The sequence below is a fragment of the Nyctereutes procyonoides genome, unplaced genomic scaffold (genome assembly GCF_905146905.1).
Source record: "Nyctereutes procyonoides isolate TBG_1078 unplaced genomic scaffold, NYPRO_anot_genome, whole genome shotgun sequence".
In the NCBI taxonomy this organism is placed as follows: domain Eukaryota; kingdom Metazoa; phylum Chordata; class Mammalia; order Carnivora; family Canidae; genus Nyctereutes; species Nyctereutes procyonoides.
The window spans coordinates 19,151,700-19,175,353 of NW_026575131.1; the positions used below are offsets into that span (position 1 = coordinate 19,151,700).

The 23,654-nt window shown below is 36.7% G+C and overlaps 2 protein-coding genes across 2 annotated transcripts in view; one reads left to right on the forward strand and one right to left on the reverse strand.

Annotated features, from left to right (window-relative positions):
• Window positions 1-23,654, reverse strand: part of PPP4R2 (protein phosphatase 4 regulatory subunit 2) — a 50,934-nt gene that overhangs the window by 13,792 nt on the left and 13,488 nt on the right. The window contains exon 3 of the mRNA XM_055343562.1: window positions 409-579. Within this exon, the coding sequence (XP_055199537.1) occupies window positions 409-579 (171 nt within the window). The remainder of the gene's footprint in view (window positions 1-408; window positions 580-23,654) is intronic.
• LOC129521765 (probable protein BRICK1) lies at window positions 19,007-19,884 on the forward strand. Its single transcript, XM_055343563.1, has one exon. It carries the CDS (start codon window positions 19,022-19,024, stop codon window positions 19,247-19,249), a length of 228 nt encoding a protein of 75 aa, XP_055199538.1. The 5' UTR covers window positions 19,007-19,021; the 3' UTR covers window positions 19,250-19,884.

Here is a 23,654-nt window from a genome sequence, read left to right on the forward strand (position 1 = left end):
GGAAGTCTAAATATAATACGTTCATAAGTTGTTATTTTTTCTTTTAAAAAAAAAATGTTACTCAAAACTCAATGATGTCCAGCTTCTAGGCAAGTATAAAGATTTGTAATATCACATATAAAATGGGAAGAAAAAAACTAACATATATCCTGAATGTTTCCACCGTCAAATCCATTTAAAGTCCAAATGCCACTGATACCCATAAAGGTGGTTAAGACTAAATAAAGTAGGTACTTTATTTAATACTTGTAAGCTAAATTATTTTAAATACTTGTAAGCTAAAAATCACTAACTACTAAATATCACCAGAGACAAAGAACTTAATGGATAATCCATGATCAAAGCTTAAATAAAAACATGTAATGGTTGGCTAAAAATTAAATCCTTAAAATAATATTAAGTGCATACCCGTTAAATCCAGTGACAATTTTCAGTATTCTTTCCTTCATTTCATCAAAGGGAATATATTCGACATTAGGGTTGGGAGGACCTCTTGGTTCAGGAGCTGAAGTTCTGAAATCATCCATCACTTTCTCCAGTTTGAAAATAAAATAGCCTTTAAATTGGGACCACTGAATCCTATAAGCAAAAAATAAAAAACACAGTATCATGTAGCTTTACAATTCTTGAACACAAAGCACAAATACAGAATACACTACGACACCGATGCTAATAAAATTAAGATCTAGGGGCGCCTGGGTGGCTCAGTAGTTGAGCATCTGCCTTTGACTCAGTGTGTGATCCCAGAGTCCTGGGATGGAGTCCCACATCAGGTTCCCTGTGGGAAGCCTACTTCTCCCTCTGCCTATGTATGTCTGCCTCTCTGTCTCTCTCTCATGAATAAATAAATAAAATCTTAAAAAAAAAAAAAAAGATCTGAGTAAGGAGCAGTGAGAATATCTTTGTTCAGTAGCATGTACCATGCCTGATGAATCTGATTCAAAGCTCCAAACTTGTACATTCAATTCTCCCCACCCCTGAACCAAATGAAACCCCAATCTCTGATAAAAATCTTTAAAATGGACAACCGTGTGGCTGAAAGCCCATTATGTGCTACATCTCAATTATTAGCATTTTAAAAACATTTTGTCTCAACTCTATTACTCCTAAAAAACTTAACCAGGGAGGTGTTACTGTCCCATCTTCAATAGGTTATTAGAAATTGACACAAGTTCACATTTAAAATAGACAAGTCAGAATGACTCGAGACCCTACGCTCTCAGTATTCAAGCTAATGCTTACATAAACTAATAAAGGTTTCTTGTTGTGTATTTATGTTAAATAGCAAAATAATCTTCCATTCTCCTTTTTCTTTCAGCTAGTATTTTCTGGATCTTATGTCTCTTAAAAGGTTTATTTCATGGGTTCTATTCAACATGATCTGCAAAGTAAAAATATACATCTTTTTAACCCTGTCCTCTTACATTTTACCACTAATATAAAAAAATTTGGTGATGACATTTGTCTGAATAGCCTGAATTCTAGGAGATTCAAGAATCAAGAATGCCAACCATTTACCCAAAGAGAAAGTAACAACCATTAGTGGCAGCAGAGAAATCTTACACAGGTGACTGCTTAAGCAAAACAAAGAAGTACTAATCTGCAATCACTCTTCCCTCCCATCCACAATCCTATAAACTAGTGCAGCAATTCTCAAAGTGTAGTGTAGAGGCCAAAGCCATTTCATAAGCCATTTTCATAAGAGTTGACATTTTTATTATGTTAATATTTGTCCTGATGGTGCAAGAACAGCAGCAGGAAAATGAAGACACTTTAGCAGAAATCAAGGCAACAGTACCAAACTCCTATCTGTGAGTAGCCGTCATCCACCTTCTTCATTCATCAAAAATTCACAGTAAAACAAAAAAGCATTTCACTTAAAAGTTTAATAAAACGAGGGACGCCTGGGTGGCTCAGCTGTTGAGCATCTGCCTTTGGCTCGGCGTGATTCTGGAGTCCCGGGATAGAGTCCCACATTGGGCTCCCTGCACGGAGCTTGCTTCTTCCTCTGCCTATGTCTCGGCCTCTCTCTCATTAATAAATAAATAAAATCTTAAAAAAAAAAAAAGACTGTGAATGTATTTAATGTCACCAAATTATATACTTAAAATGGCAAGATCTGTTATGTATACATATGTTATGTATATGTACCCCAATAGAAAAGTATGACATAGTCAACAGGCACTTGAAAAAATGTTCCCTGTCACTTGTCATCAGGGAAATACAAATCAAAACCACAATACAATACCACTTTATACTTTTAATGAGAATGGCTAAAATTAATAAGACAGGAAACAAATGTTGTCAAGGACGTGGAAAGAGGAGAACCCTCTTACACTGTTGGTGGGAATACAAGCTGGTGCGGCCCCTCTGAAAAAGCTGGAGGTTCCTCAAGAAGTTAAAAATGGACCCACCCTATGACCCAGCAATTGCACCACTGGGTATTTACCCCAAAAATACAGATGTAGTAAAACAATGGAACACCTATACAGCAGCAATGTTCACAGCAATGTCCACCACAGCCAAAAAGTGGAAGGAGCAGAGTCGTCCCTCAACAGAGGAATGGATAAAGAAGATGTGATATATATACACAATGGAATATGACTCAGCCATCAGAAAGAATATCTACCATTTACATCAATGTGGATGGAACTGGAGGGTATTATGCTGAGTGAAACATGTCAATCAGAGAAGACAATTATCATTAAGGTTTCACTCATGTGTGGAATATTAAGAAATAGTCAAAGGGACAATAAGGGAAGGGGGGAAACTGAGTGGTGAACAATTAGAGAGGAAAATAAACCATGAGAGGCTCCTGCCTCTGGGGGAAAAAAAAAATAGTAGCAGAAGGGGAGGTGGGTAGGAGGGATCTGGTGATGGGCATTAAGGAGGTCACGTGATGTGATGAGCACTGGGTGTTAATACTAAATACTGGCAAATTGAATTTAAATTTTAAAGAAGTGTAAAATAAATAAATAAATAAATTTTAAAGGAGTGTGGAAGATTGTATAAAAGATTCACATAGGCATTTCTCCAAAGAAGATAAATGGCTAATAAACATATTAAAAGATGCTTAGCATTATTACTAATTAGGGAAACACAAATCAAAACCACAAGATACCATTTTACATCCACTAAGGTAGGAATAATAAAAAAGATGGGGCAATAACAAATGCCGGGGAGGATGTAGGGAAATTAGAAATCTATACATTGTTGATGGGAATGCAAAATGGTGTGGTCACTGTGGGAAAATAGTTTGGCAGTACCTCAAAATTAAAGATAGAGTTAACACGTGACTTGACAATTCCATTCCATTAAATGAGTAAATTATATGGTATATAAGTTTTATTAATATTAAAAAATTTTGGTAAGGATGATTATTAAAAGCTGATTTGCATGATCACGTCTTCCTTCCATTCCCTGGTCTATTTTGGGAATGTTTTGTGTGAAGAGGCAGCCCATTTTAATTTCTGACATGCCTAATAATAATTTCTGGTTAACATACAATTACCAATGGTTACTAAAATTTATCTCTAAATTTCACTGGACTCCCCACAAGCATTCAACTAAAACACACCACGGAAGATAGTGAAAGAGAAGTCTTATGCTTTTCATTTTTTAAATTTTAATTAATTTTTTTTAGCAAATGTGCACACACGCACATAAGTGGCGGCGGCGGGGGGGGGCGGGGGCACAGCACAACAGAGTAAGGAAGAGAAGAATGAGTCTTAAGCAGGCTCCATGACCAGTGCAGATCCCGCTATGGTGCTCTATCTCATGACCTTAGCCAAAATCAAGAGTCTGATGTCCAGTCGACTAAGCCACCCAGGTGCATGCATCCCTCCCTCACTTTTCATTTCTTAAATTAAAATTTCTTCTTGTTTTATTAAAGCCACTAAGTAATAATGTTTTGCAAATTAGGATTTCTACACACAGAGGAGTTTTTTCCCCACCTTTCCAGTTAACTGTTTTTTTTTTTAAGATTTATTTATTCATAGAGATGGAGAGAGAGAGAGAGAGAGAGAGAGAGAGAGAGAGAGAGAGAGAGGCAGAGACACAGGCAGAGGGAGAAGCAGGCACCATGCAGAGCCTGACGTGGGACTCAATCCAGGGTCTCCAGGATCACGCCCTGGGCTGCAGGCGGCACTAAACCACTGCGCCAGCCACCGGGGCTGCCCCCAGTAACTGTTTTTTAATCAATGCTATCAAAAACAAAACCCCCACAAAGACACAGACACAAAAGAGCCACACACATTAATGGGAACAGCTAGATGAGGAAAGATAGCCCAGGTAAGCAAACTATGGGGATCTTAACTTGGATAGGAATTAAGTTCCATTAAACTACAATGAATTTTGTATACATTGTAATTTAAATTTCAAAGATAACAAAAAGTTATTCTGAACTAGATCCAAGAGATGTAATTCAGAAGTGACTACACCATATATAGATGAAAAACCACTTACACAAAAATGTAAAAGATGCAGCTTTTTGTCACAACTATGTAATAAAAACAAATACAGAAAATACTTCCCTGAATATTATATAATTTCAACACAAAAACAGGCCATGAGCAAATCAACTAAGAATTTGGCAAAAAAATATTTTCTTAGTAATGTACTCATTAGTTGAGTAAAAACTAGAAATAAACCAAAAACGCCTTATTTTTCAAATGAAAATAACTCTAAAAAGATGCTAAGATATACACTTTAAACTTTAAAATCTCCCTCTGCCTCTCTCTATGAATAAATAAATAAAATAAAAATAAACTTTAAAATCAATTTCTCCACATAAAAATTTCCAAAAAATACTCATAATTTAATCTACTTGGCTAAAATTAACTCATTAACTTACTGAAATTTATTACTCAATTTTTAAAAAGTAGTCTCACCTCCCTCTGCTTTTTCTCTTTCCTTTCCATCTTTTCCTTTATGCAGTTTCTCCTTTGGGAAGGCACAACTCTATCACTAATAAAGATATCCTCCTATGAAATACTACACACTGACTTTTTTTCTCCATAGGAATTGACCAGTCTATACTAAAACAAACATGCTTACCTCACAATTCTCAAGTTAAAGTATTTTTCAGAGGCTCAATGGCAGAAAATCTCTTTTTTCCGCTGGTTCTAGAACATTTTAGTGGCCAGTGACAACCACCACCTTAACGTGGTTGCCTCTTACAGTTCCAAATTCTATTAAGACTACTTCTACTCAGCCCATTGTTTTCCATACAAAATCTATATGGGAAGCTAACAAAAGAGATCACAGTCACAGTACCTCCAGGGGATAGCAAACACTATACCATTTGCAAATATCAACGGGAAATATGCAAAGAATGAATGAATAAAAACAAAAAGAAATTTAAGGGGGCTAATCATTCATACAAGGTGACAGGCTTCTAAAATCTTCAAAAGGTAGTTATTTGAATCAGGAGATTTAAAGTGTCAGGACTTTTACATGACAGGGAGAGCGAAACCAAGTAAATTTAATCTGAATGCTGAATTACATGAGCAAAAACACGTGGCAAAAATAAGAACACACTGTGAATTGTTTACATATCAACAGCATTTTTAAGAACTTTAAAATACAAATTACTAGTTCAGAAAAATTCTGTAAGCAGAGCCCCCAATCAAGGATATTCCCTTTCCTGATTATACCATATTATATTTTATCAGTTAAATGAGCAAAAAAATACATATATATCTAAGAACAAAGAGCCCAGAAACAGACATAACACAAAAGGAAACCTGGTATATGGGAAAGGACAAATTACTCAGGAAATATACGCTAAGAAATGATAGGACCACTACATAATTTTGCTAGAGTGTAAAAATAATTATTTTCTGATATTAGTAGTACAGTTGTTAAAAATTAGAAAAAATAGAAACAAAATGAAAACTGCCCACTAATCATCATTAAAATATATTTTAGTGTATCTTTCACTAAATTCTATTTAAAATACAGTGCTCTAGTTTGATACCCGTTTATTTCCCTCTTTATTCACTATGGCTATTGTCACATCATCAGTAGTCTTTGAGAGTAGGATTTTTAATTTATAACACATTTAGTTGCACCATTATTTAATAACCACCATTTCAAAGAGTTAGGTTTTCTTCCAGTTGATTACAATTAAAAATAATTGCAGTTAACATCCTAATAAACTTTGGAGGCATCTGTTTATTACTTTAGGATAGATTTCCTAAGTGGAATTACAGAGTCTAAAGTATAAATATCAACTTCTAAGGTGTACTTTCAAAAATCTCTCAGAAATGCTGTACCACTTTATAGTGTCATCAGTATAGAAACACCTCTATCATTCAAGTATTAAATTCTCTCAAAATTCCTGTCACAATTTAATAGTAGAAAAACACTTCAATTTGCATTTCATTCACCACTAGTAAAATTGAATATTTTAACCTGTGTTCACTTGTCACAAGAGATTTCTTTTGTACCTGAATAGGTCCTCTGCAACCCTCTCATTCTGGGGTTCCTCAACTTTGGCACCACTGACATTGTGAGCCTGATAATTCTTTGTCATAGGAGAATGTCCTGTGCACTGTAGGATGTTGAGCACCATCCCTGGCCTCTACCTCAGCCCCATGTGGGACCCAATCTCGGGTCTCCAAGATCACACCCAAGCCTGCAGGTGGCGCCAAACCGCTGCACCACTGCGGCTGCCCTAATTATTCCTACTTTGAAACTATCCTTGAAATGTTACACATTTTCTTGCTCAGAAGCTCTTATCTGAAGATGGCAAGGTATTTACCTGCTCCAAAGCAATAAAATTCTAATACAAATACTGAAAGTGAATTTTTCAAATTAAAATATTTCCTGATAGTTGTATACATCAAGGATCCAATCTGATGGAAAAGAGCTTCAAGAGGTAAAATATACATTCAGTTAATACCTCAGCATGAACTTGAGTTTCTTCTTTGGCAACCTACATATGCATAAGGATTCTAACATGTCTAAAGAGTCAAGTTACTTTTCCTCTACTCACCCATCTCTCCCTACCAAAGCAAAAAAATTGAAGAAATAGTGTGTTCTGGTTAGCCTGCTTATGCTTAACTAACCTTTGGTCCCTTACTTAAAATATTTCTAAAATTTACTAATATACCAACATGAACCCTCTTGTCCCTCATAAACAGCTGAACCAAAGATACACCTCCTCTAACCGCAAGGCTCAGGCTGAGGACAACCAATTCAGAACTCAGGGGGTCCTGGGGTTTTTAACAGCACAAGCTTAGTGGCTGAATCTACTCTGCTTCCTACTCGAAGGGAGTAGCTCTTCTCACCACTTTCACCACTGCTACTATCACTTTCCACACAATCCATGATAGCAATTCCAAATTCCCATCCACAGGCACTGGTCCATTCCTTTAGTGTCACCTTTGCCAGAACACAGGTAGAGTCTGGGCCCTTTCTGCATTCTACCAACTCACATTATAAATCAGAGTCAACAGCAATTAGGAAGCTCAGAACCCTGATCCTCCACTAATAACATGAGTTTATAAAACAAGATACAAAGACAATAAACAAATAGGACAACATAAACCATTAGTTGTAGAGATTTAGTGATGGTATAAGAAAACCCAGAGAAAGGAAATACAAAATGAAGGCTTAGAGCTATCTAGGAAAGGCTTCAGGACTAAGTAGAACTATAAGCTGGATGAGTAGAATATGGAAAAATAGAAAGATGTAGAAGGATGAGTAGAATATGGAAAAACAAAGTGGAAAAGCATAGGACCTAAAAGTAAAAGAAGCTTAATTAGTAGGACAAATTTCTCAAACTTAGCGTTTATTGACATTTTCAGCTAGAGGGTTCTATGTTATGGTGGACTGTCCTGTACATTGTAGGATGTTGAGCAATGTCCCTGCCCTCTACAACTTGATGCCAGTAGCACTCCCACCTCGAGTGGTAACAACCAAAAACATCTCCAGACAATGGCAAAAGGACCCTAGGTGGAAAATGCTACCCTTCCCCCCCCATCCCACCCCCCACACACCAAGTACCACTGCAAAACACAATTCCTTTTGTTGAGGATTACACTGGTTCCTGAAAATTAGCAAGGCTGGGAAAGAGAGAACTGCAAGGTCAAAGTCTCACAAAATTTAAAGAATAAAATAATATGCATATACATATTTTTTAATGGTAGAGAGAAATTCTAAAATGCAGAGGATTCATTTAAAAAATAAAACACTCATTAAAATCTATCTCAAGACTCACTTCCACAGGAAAATGTGCTGTGAGATGTGACCTTCATTTTTTTCAAGTGTAATCTATGTACTGAGAAAGGTAAAGGTAAAAAACAGCAAAAATCTTTCCACACTGACCCAGAGACAAACTCATGTGGTACAAATCAAAGAATCTCTAATTGTGGGTTTTTTTCTTTTTTTTAAAGTAGGTTCCAGGCCCAGCTTGGAGTCCAATGCGGGGCTTGAACCCACAACCCTGAAATCAAGACCCGAACTGAGATCAAGAGTCAGATGCTGGGGCACACGGGTGGCTCAGTGGTTGAGCATCTGCCTTTGGCTCACGTTGTGATCCTGGGGTCCCAGGATTGAGTCCTGCCATCAGGCTGCAGGGAGCCTGCTTCTCCCCCTGCCTATGTCTCTGCCTTTCTCTCTGTGATTCTCATGAATAAATAAAATCTTAAAAAAAAAAAAAATGAGAGAGAGGCTTAACCGACTGAGCCACCCAGGCATCCTGGGTTTTGGTTTTTTTCTTAAAGACTGAAATATACGTATGTAAATGTTAAGGCTTTACAATTTCTGTTATCGAAATATAAAAAAGAGTTTAGACATCCACAAGTGGTGAGAGATTACTGTATACTTTGTATACAGAATTCATCCCAAAAAATCTTGAGTATGAAGATGAGGCTCAAAGAGTCTTTGACGGTATTTGCAATAAGGGCTTTGGGTAGATTGGTATGTGTCTCTTTTGTGCTATGTCATATACAGATTATTTTTATTCATGTTTTAAAGTATGCCCCAGAGTTATTTGCTACTCTAAAACTGCTAATTAAAGATATAATTACTTAGAAAGCATTTTCTGTATTTGCATACTCTCAAAAGGATGAAAAACAGACCATTAAAAGCACCGCATCTACTACAACGACAATTTATACTTTGGTCCAAGAACTATATGAACACAAAGACAAATGGATACCCCCCCACCCCGAGAATGTCTACCTATATGTGATAAAACCAAGAAAATAAGCTAGACGGTTGGCTAAATTCAAATTTCAGCTCAGTCACTTTTTCATTTTTCATCTAAAATAATCCCTTTGTTTCCCCATCTATAAAAATGGAAATAACTGTACCTACTTCACAGAACTGTGATAATTAACAGAGTAAGCAGACAGTGCTTATCAGCAAAGTAAGTCACACTTAGTAAGCACTCAAACTCAAGACAGGGAGAACATCTGTGAATATCACAGAACTATGCAGAGAGCTTTCCAGGTGGCATTAGTAAAAAAAGACTTAGAATAGTAAGCCAAGACCTCTGTTAGGCCATAATAAAATGTCTGGGCTTACCTCATGTACTGTCACACAACAGATTGTAAGAACTAGAGGCAATCTCTTGAGCCTAAGAATACTTCTTTATTCCCTTCATTAGAGTGGAGAAAATGTTTTACCCAATATTCCTCCCTCCACCACTAACAAAATATTTCCTTAAAAAAAAAATACAGAGTATTGCAGCTAATAGATGAGAGAATAGGAAGAAACACCTATAGATTATCTAGTTTTGCCAAACCTTTTTTACAGTTCTTGATGAACTAGAAAATATATTGCACTTGCTCCAAAAATTCTTTGACTCCACCAGGATCTCCAATTCATTGATCCTTCTACCTTTCTACGGTCTCTCATTCCCTTTTATATCCTTTCCCTTCATTATCCAGCTTAAATTAAAATTAATAATCATAAAACAATAATCATTATAATCACCCCCTTGCATATAGTTGACTCTCTAGTCCCTCTTTGGCTTCATAGTACTCACAAAATCAACTCCACTGGTTAAATGTAATCCCCACCAAATCTGTGCCCATATGGCAATGCACAGAGGAGAGAGAATATGAAAGTTGTAGAAAGTAAATATGGTCTAACCACCATGCTAGTTAGACTCAAGTACACTATTAAAGCTGACAGGTAAAATATTTCCCCAGTTTAGTTACTCTCAGACTCCTGTAGATAACCACTTTATATCATCTCCTCAAACCCCCACTGAGTTCTTCCTCACCATCATACTCAATGACTCTGCCTCCTGTTTTCACTTATAAAACTAAAGCAGTGAAATTTCCAGAGTTCTACCACATTTATCCACCTATTAGAAGGATCAGGTACACATTCTGAAATCTCACCTGTAATCACATATGAACTATTAATTCTTTCATCTATTAAGAGTCTCTCCATTTATGCACCTACTCCAGAGCATTTCTTGTGTAATTCTCCTCTTTATGTTGTCAACTACATCTATATCTACTTTTTAATCTCTAATGAGTCATTTCCATTACCATGCAAATATGTTGATATTTCTATTTCAAAAATTTCCACTTACCCACCTATCCCTCTTATTTCTCTCCTCAGCAGGAAAATTCCTTAAGAGGAGTCTCCCTCCCATTATCTCTCAAATCCACTCCAATCAAGCTTTCAGCCCCACCACTAAAATTAATCTACTCTTATTAATAAAACTTATCAATGATCTCATATTGCTAAATTCAAAGGTCAATTCTCACATATTTCATCCTTAATTGGCCTATAAAATGTATTCACATAGATGACCACTCTTCCTTAATTATTTTCTTGGGTCTTCTTTCAAATAACTGGCCTTTGTTGCTCATTTTCCTTTACAGGTTTCCCAAACTTAATTCTGAGCAATCCAAAACTCAGACTATCTCTTCTCTGTCCACACTTGGGGATCTTATCCAGTCTGGAGATTTTAAATACCATCTATGTGCCAATTATGTCTCCTGATCTCTACTTTCATCCATCCACCTACTCCACATTAACATAAAATTCAGCATGTCCAAAACTCAACTCCTGATCTTTCCTATATATTGCCCCTGCCACAGCCTTTCCCATTGCAGGTATGATGAAATTCTTTTAGCTGCTTAGGCAAAACCCTTGAGTCATTTTTAACTCCTTTCTTTCATACACCACAGCCTATCTACAGGAAATCCTGTGAAGTTGTACCTTCAAAATATATAAAGAATATGACTAAACCTCACCACCCCCAGCTACCTGAGCCATTGTCATTCTTCAATAATATCATTATCTTCATCTTCAACAAACCCTGCTTCTAGCTTATTTTACTGAAAGTATATTCTCAGCACAGCCATTCTTAAAACAATCATCTTAAACCTAATGTCACTTACCTACAGAAAACTCCACAATGGCTCCTGACTTCATTCAGAGTAAAGTCCAAAGTCTTTACAATGGTCCCCAATGTGTTACATAAACTAAATCTAATCCCCTTTACTTCTCTGACCTTCTGTCCCTAGTCAATGTATTCCAGCCATTGTGACCTCCTTGTTAGCCTGTGAAAAGGCAGGACACACTCTTAAGGACTTTTGTGCAGGAAGATTCCTCTGTCTGGAATGCTCTTCTACTATATAAGGCTGAGTATTTTAAATTACCGTATTTAAAATTACAAGTTCCTCCACCCTTAACGCTCATTTGCCTACCCTCATTTTTCTATTGCCTTTTCAAGTAACATAATTTATTGTATTTACTATATCTGTCTACACATTTGTTCACCAATATATATGTGTGTGCCCATATATATCACAACTATCAGAAAACATGTCTGACAAAAGTGTTTAATAATTATTTGGTGAATATCCTGAAGCCTGCTTTGGTGGGAATAATACAACCCACCTACAATAGGAAAAAAAAATCAGGAAAATACCAGTTACCAAACAGATTTGGGAGGTACTGTATGTGCAACTGTTTTTGCAATAGGAATACAGATTCATATTTGAACTCCAACACATAACAGAAATTGGAGCAAACGTGTAACCACTAATGTCAATCACTGGTCTCAGCACTTTGGACATATTAATTCAATCCTTACAACCACCCTATGAGTTAGGCAGTTATTATTTCACCAATCTTATCACCAGTGGGCAACTAAGAAACAAAGAGGTTAATCAACCTGCCTATGGTTGCACAACTAGTAAGTGGCAGAGCCAGGATTTTAACCTAGGCATTTTGGCTTCAGAATCCATACTCCTAGAAAGTCATGACATCTAGTTACAGACAAAGAAGGAAAAGGAAGAAAAGGAGGGAGAGAGGGAAGAAGGGCAGGCAGGCAAACACGCAACTGGAAGCTACTCTGTAGTAGGAAAAGATACAAATGAGTCTAGGTGCCCTCAGGGAATTCACAATCTAAACAAAAAGGATAGCAAACAAAATCTATACATCCAATGGTGGAAACAAGACTTGCCTACATCCAGACTTTTAATATATATCTTAAAAATATGAGCACAAAGGAAAAGAGAAGCCTCTCTTCCAGCAGGGAAGAGTATGTGCAAAGTCACTGACGTGAGAGAGCAGGCTTCACCAGAGAACTTTTAGTAGTTTAGGAAAGCAGAAAAAAAAGGGAGCAACCTGGGGAAGCGCAAGTTTTAAGCAGAGGCACAATCCTATAATATACATCTTAAAAGATCATGATAAAGATTTTAAATTTCAACTTGAGGAAGGTGCATTAAATTTTAATCATAGAACCTATTTACACTGTAGCAAGACCACTGCTAATAACACAGCTTAGAGACTAAATAGGACAAGTAAAACTGAAGTTCAGAAAAGCCTACAAAGAAAATCAAGATGAGAATGACTGATAATGTCTACAGAACAGTAACCCAATGTTTGAGAATCTTCATGTCGGTTCCCACTAACGATGTCCTATTTCAAGTTCTCATTTCCTCTATCCTAAACTCCCATAATAGTCTCTTAAGTGTTTTCCCTAGCTCACCTAAATTAGATTCCAGCTCCCCAAGGCAAAGTTCTGCTTTATCTCTCCTCTGCTAAAAGAAAAAAAAACCTTCAATAACTTGTAAGGTCTTTCTAAAATTTTATGTAGTATCAGCAAGATATACCTTCATACCACACACTTTTTCCTGATATTCCTTTGCTCATTTTTCCCTCTAGTTGGATTGAGCTAAACTACTTCATGTAGGAAGCTCTCCCTAATCCTCAGAAAACAACTTCTTACTCTACTGCTCCTGAAGTACTTTATTATTATCTTAAAGCAACTATTATATTCTGCCCAGACCATAATCACTAGGTTCTAGACTCTTTTTCTCCACTTGTGAGGTTCCATGAAGCTAAGCATCATCCAACAGAATTTTTCCTTGGGGAAAAAACTTGTCTTTTGTTACAGAAATACTTTGATAGGAATGTAGGCAAAAGCTAGGCTTCAATTTATAAGCATTTCAACAATTCAGAGATGTTAGTAAAAATGAAGAATTTCTAAACATAAAAGAATAGGGGTTCTTTCTTACAAATCACAGTTATAATCTCCTTAACCATTTTAGGATAACAACTTTAATACTTTATCTGTATGAACTAGGGACACCGTATATGCATGTATATATGCTGGTTACAGCACATACTAATGAGGTTGGCTCCCCAGCTCACAGTTCCCACTTTCTTAGAAAGGTATGTGATGATCCTCCAGGAATCCATTGTTTCCCTGTCCACATCACTTGCCTCCTCCCTTGCAAAAAGTGGATTAATCTCAGGGCCAGCCAACTGGACATTTCCCCCCCAGAAATGTGAAATATGGAGAACACAGACTGGAAATTACTGGACTAAATCACCCCTTTGTCAGGAACCTAAAAGAAACACCCAGCAACTTCTAGTCCAGCCTGAGGTAGCCCATTCTCATATCCTTGGCTTGGTTAGTTTAACTCAACCTGTGATGCTAAATTCTACCTCAGTATACTTCAAATAAATCTTTGTCTCTTCTCTTATCTTCTTCTGGGCTTGAGAGATCCAAAATCAGTCTGTACTGCTTGCAAGCAAAAGTTTTAAATTAATTTCTTTCAAAAAGTCATATATTCTTTGAGGATTACATCTTTAATGCTCAATCTTTAAGCAGATATCTGAGCTGAGAAAAAAGCCTTTTCTGGATTTTCAAATTACAACTTCAAAGTTGACTTCTTATATTTTAATATTTAAAATGGTGTGACTCTAATAAATTAATTCAAGTCCAAGTGGACACTCCCAAATGAGCCATCTTCAGTCAAGCAGACTATCCATGGTATTCAGAGATTTGGGATTTTAGCTTTGTTCTCTGCATGTAATTCTCCAGAATGTCAAAGACCCTCTATATTGTTATATACACTGCCAATCTCTTTATGACATATCACTACTATAAAGTAACTTTGTTATTTTCTTCCTTATTAGCACCTCACCCCTCATTATAGTTTCAATTTTATCTTTTACCAATATAAATACCTAAGGTCCTCAAAATATTATGATGTTCCTACAGCAACCTAAAGCTTGATTTTCCTAGGTCAGAAATTAGAAATGTATATATTTATGAATTTGTAAGTCTGGAGATTGTACATTTCAATCATATCTATAAAGTTTTTCTTTTTGATGTGAGTATAAAAAATAGAAAATATTTAAAAAGGTAATTATTTAAAAGTCAGAAATTAAGGCAGCCCGGGTGGCTCAAAGGTTTAGTGCTGCCTTCAGCCCAGGGTGTGATCCTGGAGACCCAGGATCGAGTTGCACGTCAGGCTCCCTGCATGGAGCCTGCTTCTCCCTCTGCCTGTGTTTGTGCCTCTCTCTCTGTGTCCCTCATGAATAAATAAATAATACCTTTAAAAAATAATAATAAAAAAATAAAAAGTCAGAAATTATAAAATAGGGAAAATTGTTACTGATGGTAAAATTTTCTGATAGAGAAATAAAAATATTCAAACTGAATACTAGAAAGCAAAGTTGATCCAAATAGTATTTTTAAAAGGACATTGACATTTCAATTCCAACTATTCCTGAAACATATGAATTTAATTCCTTAGAACACAAGGTTTGCTCAGGTATTTTTTAGTTTTTCCTGGTAGCTTTTTTTTTTAAGCCACTAAATTCTCACTTCCATTTTGCATTTTACTTGGTGAATATAAAAATTCAGCAAATTCTGGGGCACAAAAATGGAGGAACTGTCACTTCTTTTAAGAAAAAAAATGCACTGTTCAAATTGTTTTACACAGGTATCCTACTTTTTAATAAAAACTACATTTTAAATATTCAGCTGCATTTCTTAATACTCTATACCTAACATCAATAAGAAATTTAGTAATTTCAAAAATCAGCACACTTAGAAATCTTCATCCCATTAAGACAATTCTAGAATTTTAAGTTTTATACTGTTCAACAATAAATTTTTAAAAAGCAAAATATCAAAAAGTCATAAATAAGGATATGATTTTTTTTCAAGATTTTATTTATTTATTCATGAGAGAGAGAGAGAGAGAGAGAGAGAGAGAGAGAGAGAAGCAGAGACACGGGCAGAGGGAGAAGCAGGCCCCATGCCAGAAGCCCGACACAGGACTTGATCCTGGGACACCTGGATCACGCCCTGGGCCAAAGGCAGGCGCTATACCTCTGAGCCACCCAGGGATCCCCTAAGGATATGATTTTATCACAAACCCTTAAAACAACCTGGGGCACCTAAGTGGCTCAGTAGGTTAAGCATTTGCCTTGGGCTCAGGTCATGATCTCCAGGTCCTGGGATCAAACCCCAAATCGGGCTCCTTGCTAAGTGGGGAATCAGATTCTCCCTCTACCCACTCATGCACCACACATAGGTGCGCTCTCCTTTCTCTCCTCCTTCCCCTCTTAAAAAAAACCTTATAACAACCTGAACTTTTGAAGACTACCAAGTAAATATAAAAAATTGAACTTTTGAAGACTACCAAGTAAATATAAAAAACTAAATACTTATATTTCTTAAAACCTTTTGACTTTATACAAGTCAATAATTAATTCAACCTTACACTGAATACTCCGAAGCCATTCTTTCAAGAACGAATGATACTCCCAAACTGCACTAGCTATCCAATACTTAAATATGTGCTTCTCCTAAAACTTCAAAGAGCTAACTGCACTATATTCATCAAATTTAAATCAGGATCAATTTTAAGATTCTCCAAGATTTTAAGAATCCTAGACTACTACTGGTATCTGAAAGACATTCGATTTCAGAGATACTAAAACAAAAAAAAATACTAATGAATAAAATTTATCTTAGTTTTAATTTAAAAATGTCTTTTATTTGGGTGACAGAGACTCTGAGGTTAAACTTTTTCAAGTTTTTACTTATTTCAGAGTGAGTGGGAGAGAACATGCAAACTGGGGGAGGAACAAAGATGAGGGAGAGAATCCTAAGTAGACTCGGTGCTGAGTGCAGAGCCTGACATGGGGCTCCTGATGTAGGGCCTGATTTTACAAACCCCATGATCATTACCTGAGCTGAAACCAAGAGTCAGACACTTAAACAACTGAACCATCCAGGTGCCAGGTGCGCCAAACCTTAATTTTACTAAGATTTGTGATTATGGAAGGAGTGGGTGGCTCAGCAGTTGAGCGTCTGCCTCCAGAGCTCAGAGCATGATCCCAGGAGTCCTGGGATTGAGTTCCACATAGGGCTCCCCATGAAGAACCTGCTTCTCCTTCTGCCTATGTCTCTGCCTCTCTCTCTCTCTCTCATGAATAATAAAACCTAAATACATACATATATATATGTGATTATGTCAAAATTTTCAGAAATACCTGGAATTTATATATACATAGCAGAAAAATTTGAAAAGCAGAAATTTAAAGCAATTTCAATTTTATCTCCATCTAATTCAATCAACCTCTATAGCACTTCATACATTATGAGGCTATTATCTCTTGAAACTAAAGCTTGGGGATCCCTGGGTGGCTCAGCGGTTTGGCGCCTGCCTTTGGCCCAGGGTGTGATCCTGGAGTCCCGGGATCAAGTCCCACATCGGGCTCCCCGCATAGAGCCTGCCTCTCCCTCTGCCTGTGTCTCTGCCTCTCTCTCTCTCTCGGTCTCTGTGTGTCTGTCTCTCATGAATAAATAAATAAAATCTTAAAAAAAAAAAAAAAAGAAACTAAAGCTTTCCCCTCCCTACCCAAAATCTAAAAACAAATATATGACAAAAAATATTATTATTGGTTGACCCCTTCTATATCTGATTAGCCTTAGGCTCATAGCATATACTAATTTAAAGATCAACTGAAAGAAATTACTCTCTAAAGGAACTACACTTACACAGTTCTCCCTAGCCCTAATTTTAAAAATGAAGGTAACATATTTGATACAGGCAAATGCCAATAAAAGCAGCAAACAAAATATTGTATGAAATAATACTGTAATGCTAAAATAATAAATGCTATAAGCAACTGTGGTTTGTTTGCTCACCACTGCATTCCATTCCCAGCAACTAACCTGGCAGAGGATATAGGCTCAATAAATATTTGCTAGCATCTTAATAGAGATGTGAAGGAGTGAAGGAAAGGAAGCAAAGCACAATCAGAAATTACACAAAAACTAAGTGGTGAGAAGATAACAAAAGGAACTTTTGCATTCAGAAAAATTTCACACCAGCATATCTTACGTAGAATGTCATATAATATGAATTATAATGTAGCAGGCTCAAAAAATCCCAGACCCTCTCTTTCCCATTTTCCTTTAAACTGGGTACATCTAAAATATTTACTTCACGAAACTCCATGAAATAAAAATTTCAAGAACATATCTGCATATCTGAAACCACACCTGAATTTAATCAGTAGGCATAAAAAGAAAGATGTACTAATTGCACAGATGAGTTGCAAATATGATGGACTGAAAGTGTTTCTCCAAAATTTTTATGTTGAAGCCTTAACACATAAAATTATAGTATTTGGAGATGAGGTCTTTGGGAGGTATAATTAGGTATAGATGAGATCATGGGGGTGGGTCCCTAAAAATGGTATTAATGTCCTTATTAGGAGACGGGCGGGGGGGGGGGACGTGTTGCTTGCTGTTTCTCTATTTCACCTCTCATACCCTTCCCTTCCTTCTCTCATTTCCCTTTGCCATGTAAGGATAGAGCAAGAAGGTGGATTTCTGCAAGCCAGGAAGAGAACCCTCACCAAAGCCCAAATATGTTGGCACCTGATCTCAGACCTCCAACTTCCTGTGAGAACCTAAGTTCTGCTGTTGAAGCCATAATCTACACTATTTTATTATTATAATCTAAGACAGCAAGCCTACTATTGAAGAAATAGTGACATATACTACAGAAGGATATAAAGATCAAAAGCCAAAGAATTTAGCTTGATAGGAGAAATAATAGTTGTATTAAAATACCCAACATAGAATAGGAAATGGCAAATGGAAATTTTATGAAGGCAAAGTTACTATATTGTCTGAAAATCTGGGAAGGCTTAGACACAAAGGTTACAAAGGAAAATAGAATCTAGACAAAGGAAAACTAAAAGGGAAGAGAAAGCAAGCTTCTCTCTCACATACACATCTCAGAGTTTGGACACAGTAGTTTTGATTATTTTCTAAAGTCGGAATACTTATTTAACAGAGGAAGATAAGATTTTGCTTTTTCTTCTATTTACGTATTTAATTCAGCTCCTACTTTACGTCACGATTTCAGCGTCCTCAAAGCTAGGGGAACCTCAAGTAGAAACAGATTAGTAAGCAAAGAGCTCCAACAGAAACCATGATCAATGCATATCAGAAATATGGTGGTTTCTATTAAGAAAAGGGGGTCTAAGAAAGCTTTTCAATAGATTACTATATATTTGAATGGAACTATCTGAACAATCTTCCAAGACAGGTGGATGTTATACCATGAGTAAGAACATCAGGGATAGCCAAAAGAAAGATGCAATTAGAATTTAATACTACCAAAAAAGAGCACTGCATATTCAATGAAATCCAAGTAATTTGGGCAAGTTACAAATGGTAGCAAAAGACAATATTGGAGGCTCTCTTCAAGCGGCAGCCATGGCGGGCCAAGAGGATCCGGTGCAGCGGGAGATTCACCAGGACTGGGCGAACCGGGAATACATTGAGGTCATCACCAGCAGCATCAAGAAGATCGCGGACTTTCTCAACTCATTCGATATGTCTTGTCGTTCAAGACTTGCAACACTAAACGAGAAATTGACAGCCCTCGAGCGGAGAATAGAGTACATTGAAGCACGGGTGACAAAAGGTGAGACCCTCACCTAGAACTATGCCATGCTGCTGCTGGGAAGTTGCTTTATGGAACACAGGCGACGTGGGAAAGGCCCCAGCAGCCTCAGCTCCTTCCTCTCTTCTTAAAGAGCAACAGGGCTTATTCTTGTTTTTCTTTTTTCAAAAGTGTGGCCTTTGGGCTCTGCCATGTACATCGACGTGTGATGTGGCATGTGGGAAGAAGTCCAGGGGAACTCTTGGAACCAACATTAGGCATTTTACCTTTTAAGTAACGTTTTGTAGAACTGTTCATCAGTGTATTTGAAGCGCTCAGAGCCAGATGCCTGGGACTCTTTGTTAAGGTCCTCTCCATCTCTCTCTCTCAGACTTTCCATACAGGTCTCATTGCCTCTGCATTGATTCTATAAACAGTCTTTGTCTCCTTTCCACCTTTGGCGCGGGGGGTGGGAGGCAGTCCTGGCTGAGACACTTACGCCCCGGCAAGGTGGCCATCAGAGAATGTCGTTGCTAACCTACCAGTTTCTTGTCCTTTGGGGGAGGTCAAGGCCAGGCCTCCACTTGGCTTGAAGGGTCATTTTCAGAATTTTCTTTCTGTCACTTGGGGTATCTTTGCCTCTCTTATTTCCCTAATAAACTCCTCAACTTTAAAAAAAAAAAAAAAAAGACAATATTGGAAAAATAAAATTGTAAAGTATTTGCCTCACTGGAATAAATGTGTAAGAAGGAATGATATTAACTCATAATGCGAACATGGGAGACTTTAAAAGGAACAAAGAGTGACCATACATCCTAACTAGAACAGTCCTGGTCTACATCTGTTCATCTGGTGTTCCACCCAGTTACCCTTTGTAACATATTTAATGATGCATTATTAGTAATTGCACTAAAATATGCAGGTTTGGTAGGCCTCTCCACTTTGAACTTGCAACCTTCTGCTATGACCTTGTCAGCTTGTTTATGAAATGCATGGATAATGAAGAGAATACATTAAAGATGACAGAAACAACTAATTTATCTTTCTATCACCCTTTCCAGACTCAATGTATCTAACCCTTCCCTTTTAAGGGTTAGTATGCAGGGGACTTCTCAAGGCTAGGGCAGTTAGCTCCTTTGGAGGTGGAAGAAGTGGTCAACACTGCCACCACTAATGTTCCACTGATATATCAGCCAAGTTATGGCCTGTGATTTCATCCCTGAATCACAGTTGTCAAGCTACCAATGAACAGAAGTTACAGGAAATTATAGGTTAAATACATGCAGAGTAGCTAATATTAACACACAAAGCCAGTACTCTTAATGAAATGACGAATTAAAGCTTCTCTCACCTCTATGTATATATTTGTCCCATGAAGCTAGCTAATGGATGTATTTGTGAAATAATATATAGACATATACATGTACACACACACACACACACACACACACACACACACACACACACACACACAAAATGGTCTCTCTTCCTGGTTCCTAACACAGAGCTCCCGAAAGCCTTGAAAACAGGGGTTCTAGGACACCTGTTCTACTATTTAGTCTTTGGCCCCAGTTCCTGACAGCTCCTAAAACCTTTGGAATTTCCTGAGTGATAAAAACAGCTTCTGTTCTAATGATACAACTCTGGATGGGCTCCTGAATGGGGGCTGGTCACCACAAAGACCAAGAGAAGATTAGAAGCTTAGAACTTTCAGCACCTTCTCCCCATTCTCCAGAGAAAGATAGAGGCTAGAAGTGGAGTGAATAATCAATCATGCCTACATGATGAAGCCTCCATAAACTATGGGATTCAAAGAGCTTCCAGAATCACGAACAAGAATGCAGCTACATGCTGGGAGGGTAGTGCACCCCAAACTCCACATGGACTGAAACTTCTAAGTTCAGGATCCTGCTGGGCTTCGCCCTATGTATCTTTTCATCTGGCTATTCATTTGTACCCTTCAATATCCAGTGTAATAAATCAGTAATCTAGTTATGTAAACAGCTTTCCTGAGTTCTGTGAGCTACTCTAACAAATTAATGGAACCCAAGGAGCAGGTCATAGAAACCTCTGATTTTTTTAGCCTGGTCAGAGCACAGGTAACATCTGGGATGTGTGACTGGCATCTGAAGGGGGAGGGAGAGTTTTGTGAGAGTAAGCCCTTAATTTATGAGATCTCAAATTAACCCCAGGTAGACAGTGCCAGAACTGAACTTAACTGTAGGATAGACACTTAGCTAAGTTTCAAAGAATTGCTTGGTATGAGGAAGAAAGCTAACACACGTAGTGTTAGAAGTGTTCTGAGTGTGAGTAAAGAAGCAACTGAGTTTTCTAGGCAATATTTGATAAGAGGCAAACATCTGAGACTTCCATCTTTACTGAAAATCAAGAAATACACTTATAATTAGGCTATGAATCTTTGACAAGAATATTTATCTCTCAAAATTAAACTTTACTAAGTTTCTCAAATAGAATTCCAAAAGGTAAAACTAGAAGACTTGGTTAAAGATCTTGATTCTACCCATCATTGTTTTTATTTCACAAGTCAAAGAATAAACTATGAGACACATTTTAAAGCTTAATGTATTCTTTCTCCTATGAAGTAAAATCTTTCAATCTTGGTACCACTGACATCTTGGGTCTGATAAATACTCTATTGTTGGAATTTATCCTGTGCAACATAGGTTCTTCAACAGCACCCCTGGCCACTACCTATTTGATGTCAATAGCATTCCCTTATTAGTAACAATCAAAAATGTCTCTAGTCATTGTCATCCCTACTTGAGAACCACTGCTGTAAATATTTGAAAAGTGAAGACAAATGTTAGAGAATTAAATGCAAATTTGAAGAAAAAGCTCCCATTTCAAAATCTGAAACATCTTCAAGTAGTTTTAATCATTGCAGAGTCCTATGAGCTTAAATAAGCACAAGTAAGATCAAATATTTTACTTACATCTAAATAAAAGAATGTATTTATTCAAAATTTAAAGACAGTACAATCCTTAAGGTAAGCTTATTTTTGTAGGTGGTTATTTTCATTACTTCTGCTTGAGTATCAGGACTCCAGGACATTTCTGCAATCTCATAGTGCTCGCAGTATTCAGTCAACTGAAGAGCAAAATGTAGTTTTTTAACTTAAAATAACTGGTTTGTTTTGGCCTATTTACAAAGAAACAGGCCAGAACCAGATTGCAAAGAAAAAATTCAAAAGGACAGAACTTCAAATACAGTCATAAAATTAAAGACACAGTTCATACTTTGTCTCTAAAGTCTCTTTAACTGATAAATATGACTACCTGTCTATGGAATGTGACTAAAAAGACATATATGCCAGAAACAAAAATTCAATCCAATCATTACAAAGACTATTCTTTGCTATATAGTCATGGCCATTGTTTTTAAACAACTTGCTGTTTGATGCGGTCTTAAACTCAGATTATTCCTAACACATAAAAGTATAATTATTTAGAAGTAATTTCATCAGGCTACTTTATATCAATAAAAATCTAGCAAAAACCCTGAAAAACAAATCGTAACTTCATAAATTAGGAAAACAGAAACTATAATTGTTAATAAATAGAAAGATGTAGGCACAAAATAAAAGCAAATTAAAATGATATACAATTTTTCATCTATCAGATTTTTAGATTTAAAAGCCTAACAATGCTTGGTGCTGACAGGGGTAGATAACTTTCATACACTGTTGGTATAAGTGTTATGTTGAAAAAAACTTTTTGGGAGGCCAGCTGGCAAGATTTCATAAAATAATAATGCACATAAACTTCCATCTATAGATCCCATTCTTTTATCTGTGCTCACTTAAGCACTGTTTGAATTGTTTTGTAATTCCAAACAACTTAAAGGACCATCAAGGGAGGACAGGGCAAGTGAGTTACAGTATACCCCAAACAAGGGAATACTATGCAACCCATAAAAACAATGAGGCAAATTTTTGTGTTTTGATAAGATATCCAAATACAGCAAGTTAACAAAAAGCAAACTGCAGAACTTTGATACCTTTTTAAAAAGAATTAACACATATACACTTATGTACACAGAAAAATTCTGTTAATATAAAAGAAACAGGTTAAAAGTATGGTCTGATTTTTTTTAGTACTTCTGTAATAAAAAAATTTTTAACGACAACCTTATCTAAGCAATACTAATTTCCATAATCTTTGTACATGAGTTTTTCCACAGTATAGGCATAATTATTTAATTCATGTCCATTAAACTCGATATGCAGTTATTCTCACCAAATTTCTCCTTAACCGAAATGGGGACCTAAGCAAAAAGTGTATGTATGATAGTTTCCATGTTCAAGATACATACAATATTAAGACAAAGTTTTAAAACAGATATTTAAAATTTACCACCTGTTCACTCACCTAATATTTTGCCAGAAAATAAAATGTGAAGTGGCTACATCTTGACCATGGCATTGATTTCTGTCATATCCTACA

Bases quoted from the DNA above. Each gene is read 5' to 3' on its own strand.
- LOC129521765 (XM_055343563.1), top strand. From the start codon at position 19,022: ATGGCGGGCCAAGAGGATCCGGTGCAGCGGGAGATTCACCAGGACTGG.